Source organism: Hylobates moloch, unplaced genomic scaffold (assembly GCF_009828535.3).
Source record: "Hylobates moloch isolate HMO894 unplaced genomic scaffold, HMol_V3 SCAFFOLD_2, whole genome shotgun sequence".
In the NCBI taxonomy this organism is placed as follows: domain Eukaryota; kingdom Metazoa; phylum Chordata; class Mammalia; order Primates; family Hylobatidae; genus Hylobates; species Hylobates moloch.
The window spans coordinates 169,074,068-169,097,874 of record NW_026652277.1 but is presented as its reverse complement, the minus strand read 5'-3'; the positions used below and the strand labels follow the sequence as shown (position 1 = coordinate 169,097,874).

At 44.2% G+C, this 23,807-nt stretch overlaps 1 protein-coding gene across 4 annotated transcripts in view; it reads left to right on the top strand.

Moving 5' to 3' along the window:
* Window positions 1-23,807, top strand: part of AGPAT4 (1-acylglycerol-3-phosphate O-acyltransferase 4) — a 193,619-nt gene that overhangs the window by 77,346 nt on the left and 92,466 nt on the right. For all 4 annotated transcript variants that reach the window (XM_032162026.2, XM_032162036.2, XM_058435648.1 and 1 more), the window contains one exon: window positions 10,549-10,815. In XM_032162026.2, the coding sequence (XP_032017917.1) occupies window positions 10,638-10,815 (178 nt within the window). In that variant the 5' untranslated portion in view covers window positions 10,549-10,637. The remainder of the gene's footprint in view (window positions 1-10,548; window positions 10,816-23,807) is intronic.

Here is a 23,807-nt window from a genome sequence, read left to right as displayed (position 1 = left end):
GGGGTTTCACCATGTTGGCCAGGCTGACCTCGATCTCTTGACCTCAGGTGATCCACCCACCTCGGCCTCCCGAAGTGCTGGGATGACAGATGTGAGCCGCTGTGCCCGGCCAAGGTTTCCTTATTAACCAGAATATAATGTTGTGGCTGTTTCCCCTGTTTGGAAGATTAATTTTTCTCATTTCTGTTTGGATTTATCATATTGGATTTTTCATCAGGAGTTGATAAAATTTTTTGGAGATGTTCACAGACTGAGCATAATTTTAAAATATGCCTCTGTTGAGCATTGTTTAAAATAGCTCATACTCCCTCGGTTGTTGGAAATGCATCTAGCCAGCTGGCACCCTCGGAATGTGTACCGACTCTGAGGTCTGCACCCTCCAGCCCCACAAGGCTGTGGGCGAGCTGGATGGGGTTTGGAGGTTGTGGCCTTCTACTTGGAGAAAAGGTGCCACTGAGGCTTCCCAGGACTGACTGTGAAAGGGAAGTCGCTTAAATACTCATGAGCACCCCAACAGTCAGAAACAAGACCATGGACTGAAATCCCAGGCGTCCCGGAAGGCTGAAGTTCATGAAGTCTAGCATGTTGGGCTTCTTGTCTTGCAGGCAGCATTAAGAGTGTGAGACTGGTTAAAAGCGTGAGTCTGGCCCAGGCCGGGCCCCCACAGTTACTCACCATTAGCCCTTTACACTTCACCTCCTCTAACTAAACCTCGGTTTTCGCATCTATAATGTGAGAATGGCAATACCTTCCATAGTGGGTTTTTGTGAGAACTAATGGGATAATATATGCTAAACATTTTTTATACTGATGCTGCTGCACTGGTTACGATTCAGAAGCCCTGTGATGTTTAACTGTAAACATTTTCGGCCAGGTGCTGTGGCTCACACCTGTAATCCCAGCACTTTGGAAGGCTGAGGCAGGCGGATCACTTGAGGTCAGGGGTTCGAGACCAGCCTGGCCAACATGGTGACGCCCCATCTCTACCAAAATTACAAAAATTACTCGAGCGTGACAGTGGGCGCCTGTAGTCCCAGCTACTCCGGAGGCTGAGGCAGGAGAATTGCTTGAACCCAGGAGGCGGAGGTTGCAGTGAGCCGATATTGCGTCACAGCACTCCAGCCTGGGCAATAGAGGGAGACTCCATCTCAAAAACAAACAAAAACGAAAACATTTTCACCTCATAGCAGTTAAAGCTACAGAAAGCCTTAGAGAGCACTTAATTTCCCTCTGCCTTACTTCTTCTCATGACAGAATAAGTTACCAAGGTTTTCCATCTGTGTTTGCTTCTGAGTCTAGCTTGCTGTGGACTAGGTATAAAAGCTCTGGTCAATTTGTTTTTCTCTCACAAGCTACTCAGAACCAACTATTAAATATAAACTTAGAAGCATCACTTTTCCATAGACCTGAGTTTTTATCATGCAACAGTGGGGCTTTGAAGAGGGACTAAAGGTTATTTATTAGAGGACATAGTGAAAAAGTTAAGTATGATTTATGGTTTCTTCAGAGTTTGGTTTGTTTTAACAGACATCATGTACTGGACAAAGGACTATTCTATGAAATTTTAAAATACGTGAATTTTGTATAGGCTTCTGCCATACCATTAGATGATGATAATTTTTTTTTTTTTTTTTTTTTTGAGACAGAGTTTCGCTCTTGTTGCCTAGGCTGTAGTGCAATGGCACGATCTCAGCTCACTGCAACGTCCACCACCTGGGTTCAAGCAATTCTCCTGCCTCGGCCTCCCGAGTAGCTGGGATTACAGGTGCCTGCCACCACGCCCAGCTAAATTTTGTATTTTTAGTAGAGATGGGGGTTTCCCCATGTTGGCCAGGCTGGTCTCGAACTCCTGACCTCGTGGTCCGACCACCTCAGCTTCCCAAAGTGCTGGGATTACAGGTGTGAGCCACCGTACCTGGCTGATGATGATGATTTTTTAAATTGAGGACTATGTTACTTAGAGCTCGTCCCAAATACAGTTAAATCCAGTCTAGAATACTTTCTCTCCTGTTTGGTTGTAGGAATTAGGCCAACCGAACTCCAAGGGAGCCAAAACTGAACCCAGCCTTGTCTGCCAGGAGTGAGAACTGAGCACCTTCCTCAGGCCTGCACAAGTTAGTTGCCGCCCTGGTGGAGACTTTGGCCACATTCATCCAACCTGAAGGAGTGCTGGCGATCTGAATGTAGTGTGTGCTGGACACCAGCTCCCTCATTCCTCCCGGGACTATATCCACTCCCCTGTCCCCTGTGGGCACTGCAGTCCCTGGGGATTCTGTGTCCTGGAGACCAAAATATTGGTTCAGAAACAGAATCTGCCAGCTGTCCCCACTTTAGCTGTGCTGCTGCCTTTGCCAATCCCTGAAGTTTTTATTTTTTTTTATTCGTCTGGTTAACCTGGGCCACTTGGGAATCTTCTCTGTAGATGGGAGTTGGGGAAGAGTGGCAGAGCTGGATCCCTTAAGCACTGTTGAGGAAGAGTGCAGTGGCATAGAGGAAAAAGCTTGCCTTGGGAGGGCATCTGTGTGTTTGACTTGGAAGGGATCTTGGAGTGCACCTTGTCAGCTTCTTCCTAAGGATAAAGATGCTGAAGCTGTAGTCTTGAACCCAGCCCAGGCTTCCAGGTGGACAGACGTGTGTGTGTGTGTGTGTGTGTGTGTGTGTGTGTGTACACAAAGATAACTGCTGTTAGTGTTTTGGTAAGGCTTTCTTTTCTTCCGGTTTTTTTTAAGAGTTGTGATTATTTTCTCCACATGATTTTGTATCCTGTCACTTAATATCATAATGAAAATGTATCCATTTTACTACAAACCTATTTTAGTGACACTTCACCTATTCCATTTGGTGGGTCTTCCATAATTCAGTTTTTTGTTTCCTTATGTCAGAAATACAAATTGTTTCTAATTTTTGGCATTGGAAACAGTAGTGGTTGAATATCTTTATACATAGGGAATTTTCTGAAAGTTAATTTTGTCCTTAAGATAGTCAGAAATTGGTTTACTATTAAGTGGTATGAAGCTGTTTAAGGCCCTAATATGTGTGTGACATTGCTTACTAAAAAGATGGATTTGTACTCACAATGAAGCTAGGAGTCCCATTCTACCTCATCTCTGTAGAATGGAGTATTATCATTAAAAACAAAAAGCCTAGTTTGGAATGTAAAAAGTAGTATTAAATAATTTGCATTCATTTCTTTGATCTCTTTTTGCATGTTCTGGATTTTGAGCTCAAAAGAGCTTCAATAATGTGTTTAGATTTTAATGATGATGCTAAAGTGAGCAGAAGCATTATTTCAGCAATTCTTCTTGGACTGATTTCTTTGGAAGAAAGAAAATTGTGCCTTTTCTACCACCCTGACCTGGTTGAGTGCTGCAATGTGAATCTATATTAAAAACAAACAAATAAATACCTTTTAAATCCAGCTAGTGGCAGAGTTAATCCCACTTCAGGTTTAGCCTGTCTTCCTGAGTATGACTGAAGTTCATGCTTATTTAATAGTTTCAGAATTTTGAATAAGACAGAATATGAAGTCTTAACTAAGGTTATCTTGTTGCCTAATTTAATGCATTAAACTGACAGCTCTCTGTACAGAGAAGGATGCGGTTTGGATTCTTTCATGGGGAAATTCTGAGTTTTCTTTCATTTGCTTATGTTTTCACCAACATAGTCTGGGCAGCATATGGTACCATCTGCCTGCCACCATACATAACTCACTTCAGGAGTCCCATCGACCGAAGGCTGTGCTGGAGAGTGTATGCCTGGCTGTCTGTGTCGGTAGAACTTCATGGTAGAAATGGTACCTGAGAAATTCAGTGCTAGAGTGAGAGCGTTTGTCTCGCTTGCACTTTAACATATTCTTATGTGTATTAATTAGTCCATTCTCACACAGCTAATAAAGACATACTCAAGACTGGGTAATTTATAAAGGAAAGAGGTTTAATTGACTCACAGCTCTGCAGGGCTGGAGAGGCCTCAGGAAACTTACAATCATGGCAGAAGGGGAAGCAAACACATCCTTCTTCACATGCTGACGGGAAGGAGAAGTGCCGAGCAAAAGGGTGAAAAGCCCCTTATAAAACCATCAGATCTTATGAGAACTCACTATCACAAGAACAGCATCAGGGTAACCCCTCCCATGATTAAATTACCTCCCACTGGGTCCCTGCCACGACACGTGGAGATTATGGGAACTACAATTCAAGGTAAGATTTGGGTGGAGACACAACCAAACCCTATCACCTCATCTCCATCCCACGCTTTGGGAAGATTACATAGTTAAGGAAGGTAAAGTACACGTGGGTGCTTGTGACTGCATTATTTCCCATTTCTGAGTCACTAGCAGAAAAGTATAGGTTAGAATGAAAACATGGGGGAGGATGCTTTAACACTTTACAGGTAAATTAAAGACAATGTCTTGATCTAGATACGTAGAGAAGGAAAACTGAGTTGACCATCTCATTGGCTTTCCCAGGAGAGATGAAGTCATCTATCTTAGCTGCTCCTTCTTTGCCTTCTTGCAAATGATAGAAAAATCCCCTATTACTTGGGTGCTCCCTGTTCCAGGCATCCTGGCAAGTGTTTCAAATGCTTTACTATACTTGCTCCTTGCAGCCACCTCATGCTGAAGTTATTGTTCTGATTTTACACATGAGGAAAGTGAGGACCAAGTAAGTTAATCAACTTCCATAGCTGTGAAGTGGCCAAGCCTGGATTTGTAGCCAGACTGCCTGACTCTCAGTGCCCTCTCCACAGCGGAAGCTCCAACAACTATGCTGCATTCCGCCCCCCCCCCCCCCATCCCCCCCCCCCCCCCCCAACACACAGCAGTGCTTGGCTTCTAGGTGGTCTCGCGTTGCCTGCACATTTCAGAATTTCTTTTGTCTGGTGCTCCGGATGATCACCTTTCTGCTCACTTTAATAGAGCATGCCAACCCTGTGGTCCTTCCTCAAGTTAGCAAGCAGTGTACCCTTTCTCCCTCGGAGACTTGCAAGCATCTCACCTTTGTGGCATATGCCCATCATCTGCTCACACCTAACCTTCATGGGGGCTGGGAAACGGAGTCTGTCCAGTTCTGTGCCCAGAATGGGGTGGATCTCGTTCTCGTCATTAAAAAAGGACGATAAAACACAGAGAAGAAAAGGAGATCAGCCACAATCCTTCGCCAACATTTAGCCACTATTAATAGATAGTTATAGATATAGTAATAGATGTAGGTATGAATGACATATATGCACACATTATTATTTTACAGTTAAGAATTATACTTCTTTGTGAACTTTTCCCACTCAGTGTATTCTAATATTCTCTAAAGGTCTATACCCGCTGACTTAACCCCTTTGGTACACTGTTGGCTCATAGTCAACATCCCCTATGTATTTAATCCCCTTTGTCTCTCCCATCCTTATATGAATGACTCAGTTTTTACATCCAAGTGATGCTGAAGGAGACTCCTTTTGGTATTCAGTAGGAAACCTTGCTAATGTCAATGACGGTTACCTACCTTCTCAAATAGCCATGAACCCCTTTCACACAGACCCACAGCCAACACTTTTTCAATATGTGCCCTTGAGGACTGCCAGAGACTTTGCCAAATGATTGGCTAAATTCAATATCTACTAATCTACCAGTGGCCTGGGAAATAAAGGTAATTTGGATTAGATTATGTCTCCTTGAACCTGCTGTGATTCCTAGCGATAACTGCTTTTTGTCTATGTTTTAAATGCTGGTGCAGTCATTTTCAGGTGATGTATATTGAGCTCATGGGTCAGATGCGGCCTTCTGGAAAATTCCGATAATATATCCAGATACGGTTTCCTGGCATTTTTCCTATTCTCTATGATTAAAAATGTCTTTGTGTTTCCACAATCCCTTTTGCATGTTGCCTTAGTTCACTAGGTTGTGGTTTGTCTGGGACTCATTGTCTGGAGAGAAGCCTCCCCCTGCCTTTTATTTATTTATTTTGTTTGAGATGGAGTCTCACTCTGTCGCCCAGGCTGGAGTGCAGTGGCACAATCTCGGCTCACTGCAACCTCTGCCTCCCAGGTTTAAGTGATTTGCCTGCCTCAGCCTCCCGAGTAGCTGGGATTACAGGCACCCACCACCATGTCCAGCTATTTTTTTTTTTTTTTTGTATTTTTAGTGGAGATGGGGTTTCACCATGTTGGCCAGGCTGGTTTCGAACTCCTGACCTCAAGTGATCCGCCTACCTGGGCCTCCCAAAGTGCTAGGATTATAGGTGTGAGCCACTGCTCCTGGCCTCCCCCTGCCTTTCAATGCTTTAAGCCCTCATCGGGTCACCTGTCTGCCCCCAGAGGTAACTGTGCCGGCCTCTGTAGCCACATTTCTTTGTGTGAACCTGTTGAAAGAGAATTCCCAGTAGGATTTGGCCTCCTGCACTCCCATCCCTAGGGTCTCTCAAGGTCATGGGGTGAATTTCAGGAAAAAGTAAAGGTTAAACGCTGCTTCTGAGCTCACTGATGGGAAAACACCTGCTGTTTCATTTCATAAGTATCAAAACCCAGAAAAAGGCAATACATCATCTTTGCTTTGTCAAGCACGTGAGTTCATCATTTTTGGCCTTGATAGTAAGAAACGTCTTCTTTTTTTTTTTCACAGAAATATGGCATAGCAGCAGTTTCCTAGTTCTCTGTTGATTTAGAAACTCCATAAGTACCGCACTGATATGCTCAGAAACAGCATAAATTCTTTGTCATATTCTTGCCTCATATAATAAGCCACTGAAGTGGATTTGCTGGAAAGACTCTTTCTGTCACATTCTAGGTACTTGCAAAGCTAAAAGGGAAATAGGCAAAGTATTTTTAAAATGTTTCTCTCCAGCTATTTTCATCGCTGGCCAGATATTTATACAATCTTTCCTCAGCATGACATGAAATTGGCTAATTGCCACATTAGAAGAGAAAGTGCTGTTTCATTCAAGATGGGAAAGATGCTGATATGGTTTGTATCTGTGTCCCTGCCCAAGTCTCACGTTGAATTTGTAATCCCCAACACTGGAGGTGGGACCTGGTGGGAGATGATTGGATCATGGGGGCGGAGTTCTCATGAATGGTTTAGCACCGTCCCCCCTTGGTACTGTATAATGAGTGAGTTCTCTTGAGATCTGGTTGTTTAAAAGTGTGTGCCACCTCCCCCTTCTCTCTGTCTCGCTCTTCCTCCTGCCTTGTAAGATGCCCGCTCCCCCTTTGCCTTCTGCCATGAGTAAAAGCTTCCTGAGGCCTCCCCAGAGGCAGAAGCCTCTGTGCTTCCTGTACAGCCTGCAGAACCATGAGACAAACCTCTTTTCTTTATAAATTGTCCAGTCTCCGGTATTTCTTTATAGCAGTTGAGAATGGACTAATCCAGATGGGTCCCCAAAACGTCTGTCTGGAATGAACTTAAGACGTATGTCACACGTTTGTCCTCCAGACATGCCCCTACATAATTCAGCCATGTTTCTTTTAATAATCAGCCCTCATTCTAAAGTCAGTTAAATTATTTAACAACTCAAGCACTTCTCACCTGGTTCTTCTTCAGAGGATGCCTTGACTATTCTTGTTTTGGCGTTTGCATATAAATTTGAGAATCCGCCTAAGTTTCACAAAATCAAAAAGCAATAGCCTCCCTGGGATTTTGATTAGAATCTGTTGTCCCTTTTTACTGATAGAAAAACTGAGGTACAGAATAGTTAATGTGCCCAATATAGGGTACCAATAGACAACTAATAAGAGAGAAGGCAGAGCTGCAAACTTGGGCAGTTGAACTCTCAAGCCCACATGCAACCACCCCACAGCAGGCTAGGAAATGGGCCTTGAGGACAGAAGTGGAGCTGAAACTCAAGACCCAAAACAAACCAAGCCTTGTCTGATTTCTCTTTAGGCTCGTCTGCTTGGGGTTCCTCTTTACACTTCACCAATGCCATGTGAGACCCTTGTTCATGCATTGCTAGTGAAGGTTTTACCCAAGGGCACGGTAAAATTTCAGTTTACCTTGAAATTTTATAAGGAAAAAAGAATGCTTAATTTTTCTTCCTAATGCCCTAATATTGAACTGGACACTGAGGAAGGCAGCATTTAACCCCCTGCATTTCCGACGTCAGCTGGCTTCCTTTTCTTAGTGTAGAATTGGCAAAGCAAAGGATTTGTCAAGTAATTTACAAACGCTAGACCCCAGAAACCTAGTGAAAAACCCAAGCTTGGCCTGGCCTGATTGTCTTGACACTATTAGTGGCTAATCCGGGGACAATGGGCAAATTGCATGAATATTCAACATCAAACTGTTACTGCTGCCAAGCTGCAAACCCATGTAAACCCCTCCTATTTATGCGGCTCCCAAAGTCAAGTGCACTGAGCGGGGGCTGCCAGCTTAACGCCTATTCCTCAGTGGGAGCCTGGGAGTGTTGAAACTCAGTAAGCAGTTTTCCAGCCTGGAAATATCTGTGGAAATGCCGTCTGCGAAAGGCCAGAGATGTGATGATTCAGACCCTGCAAGGCCTGGATTTGTGCCAGAGAGTGGAGCTTCTGGGGCCTAGAGAATGGGATGTCTCAGTGGAGCTAAGATGATTTCAGAGAAATCAGGCCAAAAGCTTCTTCCCATTTCCCTCCTATCAGAAATGTATAGGAATCTTGCAGGAATGCAGCTTGCCTTCCAGATAGTCCCAGTAAGTGCAAACATGCCTCCCTGTGACTCTCCATATGCCCAAAACTGTCCTCAGAGCCAACCTGCATGACCCAGGAGTGACTGCACTCAAAGCTGTGCTGTCTTCTGCCCTTGGGGGAATTTCTGGGCTGCTCTGCAAAAGGGAGTTGTCAGCCCAAGAGAGCTCCCCTCCCGCCTCACATCTCAGAAGCAAAACACCCCTGACACGTGCAGGAGAAAGAGCTCGGAGTTAAAACTGAGCCCCAAGATCAGTTACCGACTGTGGCAAGCTTAGGCAAGTTGCCCAACCTCACCATTGCCTCAGTTTCTTATTCTGAAAAATGGGGTGATAAGAATATTCATCTTGTGGGATTCATCGGAGCCTTAAAATGAGATCATATGTGTGAAACTCTTACAGATGCCCCTCAATTTATGATGGGATTACATCCCGATAAACCCATTGTAAATTGAAAATATTGTAGGTCAAAAAGGCATTGCATACACCTCACCTACCAAACATCATCATGTACCTAGCCTGCCTTAAACCTGCTCAGCACATGTACGTTAGCCTACAGTTAGGCCAGATCATCTTACACAAGGCCTATTTTATAACAAAGTGCTGAATAGGCCATGTAATTTATTGAATACTGTATTGAAAGTGAAAATCAGAAGAGTTGTATGGCCTTGAATTAAAATTTCTCTGAATGGATATTGCTTTTACGCCATTGTAAAGCTAGAAATTTTCAGTGGAAGGATAAGTTGAGGACCATCTGTATACAGATTGTTCATTATTAATAAAGATTGTAACAATTTTAGGGCCTCTCAGCTATTATTGTTAGAAAGTTTGTCGTAACATTAGGCGTCTTCCTGGGGTAATCTGCCAGGCTCTTCTGCTTCCAGGAAAAGCAAGTCCGCTGCTCTCAGCTTACCTTTTCATCAGAGTATTTGAAACTCCTGCCCTTTTCCTCAAAGGAAACCGTTTATTTCCCAAACTGTAAAGTCATTTCACTACTCTGTTTTGAGCTGGAGACTGATTACAGGACTGTGAATCTAACTGTATGTATGTGTTGAGTTTCTTTCTGATTTGAGAACCCTTAAGGATGTGTGTATCTGTGTGTGTGTGTGTGTGTGTGTGTGTGTCTGTGACCGGGGTGTGGTGGGGGTAGTTTTCTTACCTTCCTAGTTACTTGTATTTACTGATATCCTCAAAGTTGAGCCCTTGTGTACCTTCACTAAATCATTCTACAAATATTTTTTAAAATTAAGCTCCCACCCTGTGCCAATGATGGCTCTCATGTGCTGGAGAAACAGTGGTGGTTTTCAAGTAAATGCCTCCCTAGTCCCGGTTGCTTGAGGGGTGGCACCCACTCTGGGAATGTCCTCGTCCTTGTCCAGGGCAGGCTTGACTTCAGGGCAGTCCTGCTGGAAGTGAGGGGTGAGCAGGGATCTGGAGGAGGAGAACGAGAGGAGGGAGATGGCGTGGGGCTGGGGGTGAGAGAATGGGGATCAGGCCGCGATGGCAGCAGGAAGGGAGGCCGGATTTGCGGCCCGTCCTGTGGGCAGCCGTCACTCAAGTGGGACCCAGGGCTCCGTGGCTGGCTCAGCTACTGCCCAGCTGGGAAGTGGTGAACCCTGGCCGAGTGGCTCCACCTTCCAGGCCTCAATTTCCTCATCTGTAATCAAAGTACCAACCTCAGAGGATATTGGGAGAATTAAAGGAAGGATCATTGTTAAAGGGCTTAGACTGTGCTCGATGGGAAATAAGCACTGCATCAATGTTTGCAAAGTAAAGATACATCAACTAACGCACAATGAGTTTAACCTCAAGTGTATATTTTTCTTTTCAGGGCACCTTTTTTCTGACTCTAAAAGCACATCGTGTTTTTGCTAACATTTCCTATTTGTTTGTGTTTTAGACGCCTTCCTGAGTCCTGGATCTTTCTTCCTTCTGGAAATCTTTGACTGTGGGTATTTATTTATTTCTGAATAAGAGCGTCCACGCATCATGGACCTCACGGGACTGCTGAAGTCTCAGTTCCTGTGCCACCTGGTCTTCTGCTACGTCTTTATTGCCTCGGGGCTAATCATCAACACCATTCAGCTCTTCACTCTCCTCCTCTGGCCAATTAACAAGCAGCTCTTCCGGAAGATCAACTGCAGACTGTCCTACTGCATCTCAAGCCGTAAGATACTTAAGATTCTATATTTTCGTCTTCATTGTGGATGTGTGTATCAGAATTATGGCTCTTGATATGGATTCACTAGGCTTTCATTGTGTGCTGAGCTGTTTTTTTTGTTTTGTTTTTGTTTTAGGTTTCCAATGGCTATTTTGTTCTCAATCCCCCAAAATTATTTTTTGAATGAATAATGCCAGTAGCTCAAAATTCAACAGTCACAGACAGGTATACTATGACAAGTAAATATGCATTCTGTTAGTTTCTTTAGTTCTCCTCAGAACCAATCAGTATTACTGATTTCTTAGTTATCCTTACAGAAATAGTATACATATAGCTCTTGTAAATGCATGTGCGTCTTTCTGTGTATGTATCTATATAGATACGTATACATACATATATGTTTTTAAAAAACTAAGTGGCAGGCCGGGCGCGGTGGCTCACGCTTGTAATCCCAGCACTTTGGGAGGCCGAGGCGGGCGGATCACGAGGTCAGGAGATCGAGACCACGGTGAAACCCCGTCTCTACTAAAAATACAAAAAATTAGCCGGGCGTAGTGGCGGGCGCCTGTAGTCCCAGCTACTCGGAGAGGCTGAGGCAGGAGAATGGCGTGAACCTGGGAGGCGGAGCTTGCAGTGAGCTGAGATTGCGCCACTGCACTCCAGCCTGGGCGACAGAGCGAGACTCCGTCTCAAAAAAAAAAAAAAAACTAAGTGGCAGTATACTATATTGTTTTCTTCCTTGCCTTTTTTCTTCAGCTTTTTATTTTGAGATAATTGATTCACATGAAGCTGTGACAAATAATACTGAGAAATCCTGTATACTCCTTGGCCAGTTTCTCCCTATGGTAGCATCTTGCACAACTGGAATAGCATATTCCAACCAGAAAATTGACGTTGATACAATCCACAGCCCTACTCCTATTTCTCCACTTTTAAGTACACTCATTTGTGTGTGTGTATGTGTCCGTGTGTGTTTGATTATGCTAGGCTATTTCAAACATGACTAATTTGACTGGCCTGAGCTTCAACAATTGAAAAGATGAATGAGTGTATTGGGACATCTAGAAATGCATTTTGCTATTGATTTTGATTAGCCTTAAGCCTATATCTATTCTTAAAAGTAGAGAATGCAGTGTGATATTAATAATGATATATGTGGGATGAATATATTTCAAAATATGAGCTCTTTTTTTTTTTTTTTTTGAGACATCATCTCATTCTTTTGTTGGAGTGTATTGGCACTATCTCGGCTCACTGCGAGCTCCACCTCCTGGGTTTGTGCCATTCTCCTGCCTCAGCCTCCCAAGTAGCTGGGACTACAGGCGCCCACCACCACGCCTGGCTAATTTTTTGTATTTTTAGTAGAGACAGGGTTTCACCATGTTAGCCAGGATGGTCTCAATCTCCTGACCTCGTGATCCGCCTGCCTCGGCCTCCCAAAGTGCTGGGATTACAGGTGTGAGCCACCACGCCTGGCCAAAATATGAGCTTTTTAAAAATTTGTCTATTAAAAAATATCAGCTATCTAAGATTATGCCAAGAGTCCAAAATTATTGATACATTTTTGATACCCTTTAAATAAAATGATCAAATTTGAATTTGAATCAAGACAATTCAAGCTGTGTATAACTATCCAAATGGATTACCACTGGTCCAGTCTTATTTGTTAAACTTCAGAATACTAACTTGTAAGGGAAAAAAAGTCATAGACATATCTTTATTTATGACTTTTTTCACAACTCAGAACTTGCAGATATGCCTGATAGTATTTCGGATATAGTTTGAGTGCAAGACCTTCCACGTCTTGTATTACAATGCTTTATAGAAATATGTCTTGAAAGTGTTCATAAGATCCTAAGATTGAGTTATAATTGTAAAACAGCAACATTAGTCTATTTGTCTGTGGCCTATTAACCACCAATTCAATCCAATACGATGCAATGTACTTTTTCCTTGTCATACACTTCACTCAACATTGGTCTCCTAGTATGTATGCTTCTACAGTGGTATAGGAAAAGGAAAAACTTGTCCAACAGGGCAGAGACAGTAGGAGATGATTTGGACAGGAACTGTAGCTGTTTGAAGAGAGACGAGTTTGTGTAATCAAGGGAAAGGAGATAATTGACTGAGATTTAAAAGATGTTTATAATTTTAAATGTCTTTTTACCCTCTAGCAGTTGGTCTCTATTTAAGCAGAATTTAAATTTAACAAAGCAATGCTGATTATGCTTTTTCATTGAAACTTGCATTTATGTGATTTGAATGCACCTATGGAGATTCCAAAATCTGTTAGTTTGCAATATGAAATCCTGTATGTTTCTACTGTCATAACCCCTACCCAAATTTCAAGTGGATGGTTATGAATTGGGTTTCTCATTTGGAGTTAAGAAATAAGAAACAGGATTTGGAATCAGAGTCCACAAGAGTACTCTATTTTTCTTTTGATTGATGGTAAAGACATGCTAAGTTTAGGGCAGGATTGTGGAGATACTTTTCGCAGGATGCATTAGCGTATTTGTTTCTGGTGGAAATTAAGATGGGCAACAAATTCAGAAAGCAAGGCAGATTTTTATCCATCACAAATTAATTAAATTATTTAGAACAAACTCCAAATGAAACTCAAGAATTAACCATATAAGACAACTGGCATCTCAATGCCAGGTGCAATGAAGGGTAGGCAGTCTAATTTCACTGAAGAACCTAGAAGCACCTCCGTCCAGGTATACCCAGTGATGCTCTGTGCCTTCTTCCCCAGAGGAAGCACCTCCATCCAGGTGCACCCCAGCAATGACCTTTGCCCACATCCCCCGAGGAGGGCTTCCTAGGGCTTTGGGCCAAGCAATAGTAGAAGCATTTTTAAACAATCTGAAGTGGGAAGAGAAGATTTCTCCCTCTAGAGGAGCAGTCCTGGCTGCTGGAAAAAGAGAATACAGTAGAAAGGGAGGGTGAGGATCCTGGGTGGCTCATGGGCACCTCATGGTGATAAGCCAGTGCAAACTATCCCCAGGTTTGAGAGAATCCTCGCCAGGATTCTCCGTTTCTGGTATCCCCATAGGATTCTCTTTTCCTGCTTCCTTTTCCTTGCTCTAGATAACTGACAGACTTCCTCTGTCAATTATTTCACAGTAACCAAGGCCATGTAAAAAGAGTGTTTAGGAAGCCTTGCTGGGCCACTGATCAGCCAGAGGAGGAGATAGTTTGTGGAGAATTCAGCAGCTTAACTAGGAGATGACTCTGCAGCGTCTGTGCTGTAACTCTTCTCTGCTTCCCTCTGAGTTAAGATAGAAACTCTTCATGGCTTTAATTGTGTCTTCTGGCGTATGAGTCACTCTGAGCTTAGACAGTCATCAGCATTCATGATTTCCAGCTGATTTTCTAAGGAAAAGGCAGAAAAAAATGTTTCCTTGAGACACGGAGCCCTTCCATCTCTGTGTTCGCTTTTGTCTAGCAGAGCTATGTCTTTGTCTCTTTTCTCATTAAATATTTGTTAAGTAAGAGCTTGGTGTGTTACCAAGTAAGTTCAAAGCAGTTACCCGCCCTGGCATGGTAAAGCTCTCATGCAAAAGGCCACGCTGATATAAAAGACAAATAGAGACAAAACAAGCAGTAAAGACAGCCTGGCTAACAGCAGGACACAGGGAGACACTGAGCAGAGAATTTTATTCTAGTGGCAGCAACCAACCTCATGAATAACAACTTGAAAGTAATGTAATCTCGATGGATGATTTTTAGAGGGTTGCTTTGTCTTATTTTTGCCTAGATTGCTAGGCAGAAAAGGCCAAGTCAGGCTGGCTTGGCATGCTGAAGGAGGAAGGGAGGATGGAGCCAGCTTCTTTAAGGTAAAAAGAAGGAAGAAAGTTGGAAGAAGTGGGGTGAAGGGTAGAATTTCATTGCCTTTCCACTAAGCAGGATATGCCATTTAATCTCTAGGGAAAGGTGGCCAAGACTGGCCTTTTTTTTTTTTTTTCCTCTCTGACATTGTGGGTTTCAAAACAAAACTGAAAGATTAGGAGAATCTATTAATGTCAGGGTTAAAAAAAAGAAAAAAAGGCAGGGGATGGGAAGGATTGCCAATGACCTAATTGTCTTGGAAAGGGCCAGTGAAATGAAACACAGTGGACACCGCCCCCACCCCGCACCCCCAGCCCTGGTGACCTGCTTCCAAATTCAGTGTTGACCACCCCCACCCCGCACCCCCAGCCCTGGTGCCCTGCTTCCAAATTCAGTGTTGACCGCCCCCACCCCGCACCCCCAGCCCTGGTGCCCTGCTTCCAAATTCAATGTTGACTGCCCCCACCCCACACCCCCAGCCCTGGTGCCTTGCTTCCAAATTCAGTGTTGCTGTGAACAGGCTCTATGAGCTGGAGCCTGCCACTGAATATTCCTGGACTGTGACGCTTATGGTTTTAAACGGCCGTTGGATGCACAGCTACACATCTTCCTTTAATGGGGAAGGCCACATGGTGGCAAGAAGGGAGTGAGAATTTGGAGTGCCAGCCTGCGAAATTACACATCCTGCCTCCCCTGCTACAGGCTGCGTCACCTTTGGCGGCCACAGAAACTCTCGGAGTACAAATAAGAGGGCCAATTACAATGGCTGCTTCAGAATGCAGAATGAGACACTCTGTCTGAAAGTGCTTTAGAAATTCCTTAAAGTACATCAGATTTAGGATGGAAATTGGAATTTGTGTCCATGGAAGGAGGAAGAGTGGCGGGGGTTGGCAAGGGTGTCTTGATCTTTTTTCCCATTAGTTCATCACTTGGACAGGTAACTTCAAAACCCTCAGCTACATTTGAAGTAAAGGGGTGGAATAGAGTTGACCAAGATTCCAATAGTTTTCTAATAAAGGGTTTAGAATTTTTTATTTTCCTCTTGGGAAGTTGTTTACTTCCTTTTCACCACCCCCACCGCACCCCACACTCGATGAGTGCCGCTGTATTTGTATAAGGCTCACAAAAGGAGAGTACGCTCTATATTGCCTCTTACAACACTACTGCATGTAGTGGGGAAAATGGTATCTGTTTCTGGCTGGAATAATAATAATCATTTGTAACATACTTCAGGATGTATAAGTCACTTCAGATTTGCTACTCGAGAAGGGATTTGGCAGAGGCCAGGAGACCTGGCAGAAGTTGGTCTGCTCCTATCTGGAAGGTGGGATCGGGGCCTGGTAACAAGTTAGGAACAGCGGCAGCAAGGGCTGTACATGCAAGAGGGTTAGGAGCTCCGAGTTGCTGGAGAAACTGCAGAGCAAGTCATGCGATTACCAGAACCTGTCTGAAATTAACGACCACGGAGAATGGGAGTCCTCAACTCTGCTTTCCTGAGAGGAAGCAGATATTCCACCCAGCCAGAGCCTTGGGGCAAAAAGGCAGCCAGGTCTTCCATCTGGGTTGGGGACTTGTGCTTTAGCCCCTTCTCTGGGCAAGGGTGCCTCAATTTTGAATCTGTTCATGTGCTTATCGACCAAGGTGTCACCAGGTAGGTCTGAAAACCTAACAAGATAAGCTAGTGGGACAGAGTGAGTCATAAAATGAGACCTACTAGAGGCCGGTGTTTCTGAATCTCCGCCCTGAAAGGTGTGTGACCTGCTGGTTTTGTGTGCTTTCCTGTGTATGCCATTCTAATCCCAGAGACTGGCAGACTGATTCACTTTTCTGCCAGCACTGGAAACTGTCTCCAGGTGTGTGGCTGCCAGGTGACCTGCTAGGTGAGGCCTGAAGTTGAATTTCCTCCTCCTTATGGATAAAGTACTTTTTGCACATTGGATTTTCAAACTGTAAAACAAAACAATCTTTCCTTCTTCTCTTCCTTCTTCCTTCTTCTTCCCTGCTGTGCCTAGGAGCTCCCCCGAGGGAGGTCAGCTGTCGTTCTGATGGCCTCAGGATGTTGCTGTGGGTGCTGGGCCAGCACTTTCATTTTGCTGTCATTGCTGGGCTGGGGACGCTCCTTCTGCCTGCAGACCCTCCTGCCTGGCAGCACAGGGCAGGCAAGGTGGCGTCTCAGGAGCCTCCTCCATGGTAACCTCTCTGAGGGGAATCCTGGCCGCATCAATGTGCTATCATCTGCTTTCATTCTGTGTGTTAAAAGTTTATACGAAGTGAACCTAGCTCTCCAGCCCTGCCTGGCTGCCTTTCTGACTCTCTGAGAAGTGAGAGAAGACGGAGGGTGGCAGCTTCCTGATGTTTGTCAACTTGACCAGGCAACAACTGGGTGTGGGCCACCCCCGCACCCCACAAATGAAAATACAAGGGAAGTCTGTGGTGTCCTCGGTAAGAAAGCTGTTGATCCCCCAAAGAGAGTGTCGCTGTGGCTTTTCCAACCGCTGCATGACCTTGAGAGAAGCAGTTTGTTCTGCTAACTCTGCAGCCGGCTTCCTCTATGCTTCTCCTCCCTGCCTGATTAATGACAGGTTTGCTTTTTCTCATTTCAATTCAATCTAAGCGGGAGTTTTCGCTCTTTGAGTTCCAAACAGGTTTTGACTCCTTCACTTGTCCTGATAGTTAGTTACTCAGCTCCAAGATGTCAGAAAGGGAGTGTCCCTGAGTGGCCCCTGTCCTAACCCTTCATATCTCTGCCTTTGAACCTGTCAAAATGTGGAGTTGGGCAGGACCTACTGGCTACCTCTGCTGGGAGGACACAGCCTCAAATTTGGGTCCCCTCTTTGAAGGTCCAAAGAGTCATCCGTATCAGTTCCCAGATGGTGATCACCTCCCAGAAGAGGGTTCAGTAACTGGCTGCAGGTGGACATGATCCTGAAACTGGTCATCTCCCCCTTCAGAGTAGCTGAACAACAGTGGCTTTGGTGAGTCAAGTCAGATGGAAAGGAATTTAAAAGACCCGTGACCCATGACAAAGGGAATTTAAAGCCTCTCAGACCCGCCCAGGCCTCCTTCTGCCTGTGGGTCTAAGATTCTAACCCAAAGGCAAAGCCCTGCCCCCTGAACTGAGCAGGGGGCCCATGAGTTTATCTATTGGGACAGCCTTTTTCTCTTTTTCCTCTGTCACCTGCGGGTACCTTTTACTTCTGAAGTGTGCCCACACTGCACAGCTGAAACAAGCAAACACAGCCTGACTTCACCTGGAGTCACACACCCTGATGGTTCGACGTCACGAGATCCCTCCGCTTCCACCAGTGACGGGCTAGCGGGGGTGCTTCTGGAAACTGACGAAAAGCAACCTTCCTTCTTTTCTTTTCTAGTTCTAAGGGGTGTATCTCCTGGAAGACCTCGTGAGTGACAGGGAATTGTTATAAATAAAGTTTCGGTGCTGCAAAAGAGATAGCACTCGAATATAAAATTTTCTTTTTAATTCTCAGCAAGGCAAGTTACTTCTATAGAAGGGTGCACCCTCACAGATGGAGCAATGGCGAGCGCACACTTGGACAAGAGAAGGGAAGGGGTTCTTATCCCTGAAGCCCATGGCCCCTGCTGCTGTGTCCTTCCCCCATTGGCTAGGGTTAGACGGCACAAGCTAAACTAATTCTGATTGGCTAATTTAAAGAGCGTGATGGGGATGAGTGGTTTGGCGGGAAAAATGGTTATTACAGGGTATGTAATTGGAAGGAGTCAGGGTAGAGGAGGTAATTGGAATGAGTCAGGGTGGAGCAGGTAATCGAAACAGGTTGCTTTACGAGGAAGTTACGTTTAAAAGTAGAAGGCAAAGAATTGAACATACTGACATATTGATTCTTTGAAAAGAAATTTAGAACTCATATCTAACAGAATCTATAACTGGACCAATGAAATGAGAAAGCTATGTTGAATCAAGCAACAAAGATGTTACTTTTACATCCAATTCATTTTCTCATTTATTCAAGAAGTATTCAGCACCTAATATGTGTCAGGCATTGCGTTTGGTACTTGGGAAATAGTGGGAAGCAAAGGCAGCTACTGTCCTGCCCTCAAAGAGCTTGCGGTCTGGTTTTCTTTCTTTCTGTTTTTTTTTTTTTTGAGAAGGAGTCTTGCTCTGTTACCCAGCTGGAGTGCAGTGGCCAATCTCGGTTCACTGCCGCCTCTGCCTCCCAGGCTCAGATGATTCTTCTGCCTCAGCCTCCCAAGTAGCTGGGATTGCAGACAAGTGCCACCGTGCCCAGCTAATTTTTATATTTTTAGTAGATGGGGTTTCACCATGTTGCCCAGGCTGGTCTTGAACTCCTGACCTCAAGTGATCTTCCCACCTCGACCTCCCAAAGTGCTGGGATTACAGGAGTGAGCCACCACATCCGGCTGCAGTCTGGTTTTCTAAAGATCTTATCATAATCTCTTACAAAACGGTGCTACCTGCCACATGTTATACTAATCAGCATTAACAGGACAGAACCATTCATCCATCCCATGTTTGGGCACAAATGGACCTTGTTCTGTTTTCTCCTCTCTTAGTAAAGCTTTATGTATAGTACAACAAACAAACAAACAACAACAAAAGACCATACGAGGCTAGCAAGTCAGCATGCCAAATGGAATGTAGCAGAAGCAATCCAGAAATTGCTTTAATTTAGATCTCACTTAAAATTCTTTACAAGTTAGAGAATTTAAGTATCTGAATTTACATGATACTGGAATGAGAGATGGGAGAAAAATAAAAGAATCACGATCTGTGCAAGCTGAGGAACAACACTTCCTGATTCGGCCTTTTTATTCTATGAACTTTTAGCCAGCTAGTATTTACTGAGCACTTACTGTTCCAGGAACTGTTTTGAGTAGTTAGGCACAGAGAGTTTAAGTGACTTAGCCAAGGTCACACAGGAAGTGATGGAGCAGAGATTGGGGCCAGGAAGTCTTTCAGTGGAGAGCCTTTCACTTTAGCACAACCCAGCCCTGCCCTGCATTTCAGGAGCCAAGCTCTGGAGATGAGGCCATGTGTCCAACTGGTCAGTGTAGTAAGTGATGTGCTCTCAAACCTGTGACCTCTGGGGTGCCACTCCACGGGCCTATGGAATAAAAAGAGAAGCATACTCATTAATGGGCAGCTATTTTCAGCTGCAGTCATTACACTTGCTACATTTGTCACGTGTTAACTGTGTATTAAGCATTGTGCTAAACCTTTCCTAGCCATTACCTCATTTACTAACACCACCACTCTGTGAACAGGCAGTTCCCCTGTTAACTGAGGCCGAGAGGTTGGATGACTTGCCTAAGGCCGAACAGTGAGCAGGAGAGCTGAGATTCCAAAATCCATTTTTCTATCACACTTTGAAATAAGCAAACGTCAAATGCTATGCAAGTTTTTATTTTAACACCCAAGGATGATGTTAAGCAAACATCTGCTAGGATCAAACCTGTGCATGCTAATTGGCTGCAGAATGCCTGTTGCCGCCCAGCAGGCATTCTTTAACAAACGTGCACCCAAGCTCAGTCCAGGGGGCCAGGCACTGAGGTCAGCACCTGGAGAACAGAGATGAGAGGGGTGCAGCTGCTGTCCTCGGTAGGGACCCAGTCTCGTGGAGAAGGTTCATAGACCCAGCGTGGTAGAGCAGTGAGTTGACGATTAGACTGGAGGCACACAGGGAGTGCAGGGAACGGGACAGCCCAGCCGTCCTGTGCAGGGTGCAGCGACGTCCCTGTGAAGCAGCATCACAAGCCAGGTGCTGAGGGATGAGTGGAATTGTGAGATGTTGGCAAGAGGAAAGGTGGTTCAGTGGGTGGAAGGAGCATATGCTGGCATCACCAAGTGGCTAAATGGGTTTATTCAGGCAGCCAGGCACCCAAAGGAGATGGAACTATCAGATGTCATCATGACCTTGCTGTGTCATGAGGCTGCCATGCAAATGAATGAGGCCAGAGGAAGCATCCACAGACACCTGCAGGAGAGCAGGCATGCATACAGTGGCGCCTAGCAGCAACTTGCAGCCATTGACCTTCTGTCACTAGATGGGCTCCAAGTATCCATCCCTCAGAAATTTCAATAATTGTGACCATCAGTTTATTTCAAGATTGATTTTTGTCTTGACCTGAACAATTGTTCAAAATGTGCCTTGAGAAACTGTTAATTTGAATTTGAAAAAAAAAATCTGTCCATGCATAATCTTTTATAGAAAGATGCCCAGCTGGGTCATTATTTCCTTGGACCATGTTATACCCTAAATATTACTAAGTAAAAATAGCACAATACAAAACTGTTGGTACATTCTAATACTAATTTTATAAATATAGACTGGAAGTAAATTTGTCAGAGTGCTATTTTTAGGAATTAGAGATGATTTTAGAAACTTGTCTTATTATCTGGATGTCTTATATTTTACACAATGATCATGTATTTTATAAACTGGAAAAAATACAAAATAAAACCCAAACACCAAAAAAGGACAAAATAAGGAAGAGCTTACGGAATGAGTAGAAAAGGAAAATATAAAGTGAGCCCATTGTGAAATCAGGTGTGGTGAAATTCATCAGCACCTTTTATTGATTGATGGATGGATTGACTGCCTCTTCCAGACTGGGTGTGGCAGAGGCCCCGGGACCAGGGGTGACAAGGAGCATGTTTCAGGCCGTGCCTTTCAGGACCTGAGCAGAACATAGTCAACCCTTGTCCCAAATATTGCTGTCATTCATGGAAAGGAACTGAGATGAAAGAGCTGGATGCTTGGTGTCACGGCTGAATTATGTCCCTCCAAGATGTTGAAAGCCCAGTGCTTGTGAATGTGAACTTGTTTGGAAATAGTCTTCATAGGTGATCAAGTTAAGATGAGGCCATTAGGGTAGGCCCTAATCCCACAAGACTGTGTCTTTATAAAAAGGAGAAATGTGGACACAGAGAAAGACATGCAGAGAGGAAGACGATGTGAAGATACGAGGACAATGTCCCCTGCAAGCCAAAGAACACCTGGCTCCCAGCAGCTGGGAGAGAGCCATGATACAGATCCTCCTTCACGTGCTCAGAAGGAACCAACCCTGCTAACACCCCGATCTGAGGTTCCTGGAATCCAGAACTCAGACAATCAATTTCTGTTATTTAAGTTCCCCAGTCTGTGGTCCTTTGGCAGCCCCAGGAAATGAATCCAGTCTGCGTTCTAAGTCTTTTATTCTACTGTGGAGGTGAAGTCCGAAGTGAAGTCCAGTTTCCTGATAAATGACACATTAATATGGTATCTATTTCTCTCTCCTCTCCCTTTTCTTCCTTTCTATCTCTCCCACCCCTACCTTTATTTTATTGGTAAGATAGGAAATGAGAGATTATACAATAAAATACCTTGCTTTTATCCATGGACAAGGCCAAGAAATCCTTTTTCCCACCTCTTAAATCCAGGAACTCAAAGGAGTAAAGTGAGGCTGGCTGGTGACATTGGACGTGGAGGAAGGTGACAAACTGTATATAAACTGTGTAGGAACCTCACCAGGGGCCAGTTGCCCCACTCAGGTCTAGCCAGTGGTTGCCATGCTGGAAACCCAGCCCCGTGGGGTGGATTTTCTGCTGACTGGAGGGAAAGCCTCACACGTTTCCTTCACCATGTGTTCCTTGCTCAGCATGTTCATCCAGCGTTTGTGTCATCTCTTTAAATACGCTGTCCAGGGCTGGGTGCGGTGGCTCACACCTGTAATCCAGCACTTTGGGAGGCTGAGGCGGGTAGATCACCTGAGGTCAGGAGTTCGAGACCAGCCTGACCAATATGGTAAACCCTGTCTCTACTAAAAATAAAAAAATTAGCTGGGCGTGGTGGCGGGCACCTGTATTCCCAGCTACTTGGGAGACTGAGGCAGGAGACTCGTTTGAACCCGGGAGGCAGAGGTTGCAGTGAGCCGAGATTGCACCACTGCACTCCAGCCTGGGTGACAGAGCGAGACTCTGTCTCAAAAATAAAAATAAAATAAAATTTATAAATACACTGTCTGAGTCTTCAGAATGGCTTTGCACAACCAATGGGGCAGTCTGCGTAGGAAAGATAGAATGAAACTCTGTCCTTCAAACGTAGAGAAAGGCAGAAGGGCAATAGAAGAGGGACACCCCTCACAAATCAGGTGGGGGCATTGCCTGCCCATTTTGCAATATTCGGTTCTGTCTTACTGGCAGCCTCTCTGTTTGGCCAAAAAGAGGGCAACAAATCTTTGGTTCCTCTACTTGCTCTGCTTGAGGAACTATAAAATGAAGTCATCTCACCAAGGCCATCCATTCTGTTGTTCCATGTACTTCTAGGGTTTTTAATCTGAAGTATCGAGGAAGCTGTCTATCTGCCTCTCCAGCTCATTTCAGGTGTAATGTTTTCTCTTCATAGTTACTGTTACACTCTGGCCCAATTCCTAGTGAAATGGTTTTATTTAGAATTGGGCTTTTACTTGGCTAAACTTTTCCATATGATGCTTATTCCAAAATGAACCCTTCATGCCAACACATTTTTGTTTATTTAGGAGAAAGAAGGAGGTATCAGGAGTGAGGTCTGATGATGACATTAGTGTGTTATTAGCTCAGATCATCTGGTGATAGCGCAGGCTGTGTGGCTGACATGCCTGGTGATTGGAAGCATATTAAATATCCAAATGAATCAGTCTCATGAAGCTGATTCAATGGAGAGTGATAAGCAAGGACACTGGAGTTCTAAGTTTTTAACAGGAATAATGTAACTGTGATAGCAAGCCTTGTGTATTTTCAGTAACAATCCATTTATTTTTTAAATGTATCTGCCTGCCTGCCTGTCTGCCTATCTATCTATCTATCTATCTATCTATCTATCTATCTATCTATCTATCTATCTAATCTCTATCTTTTTTACTGTGAATCTGTGTCCCTGGTACAAGAAATGACCTTACGTTTTAAATAGGGAATTTAGTCACTCTAAATTTCAAACAGGTAGCCCTAAAGAATCAGCAAGTTTAGGAATACACATGTGATACTGAATTGTATGAATGGATGCTTGGCTTAAGTCAAGTTGTCTTAGCTATTCATACGGTTTATAAATAAATTAATTCTCAGACAAGGTGCCCATTTGTTTTTGGAAGCATTAAATTTCACTTGTGACTTAAGTTACGACTTTCAAATTAGGTTGTGAGTTTGACTTTGGTGT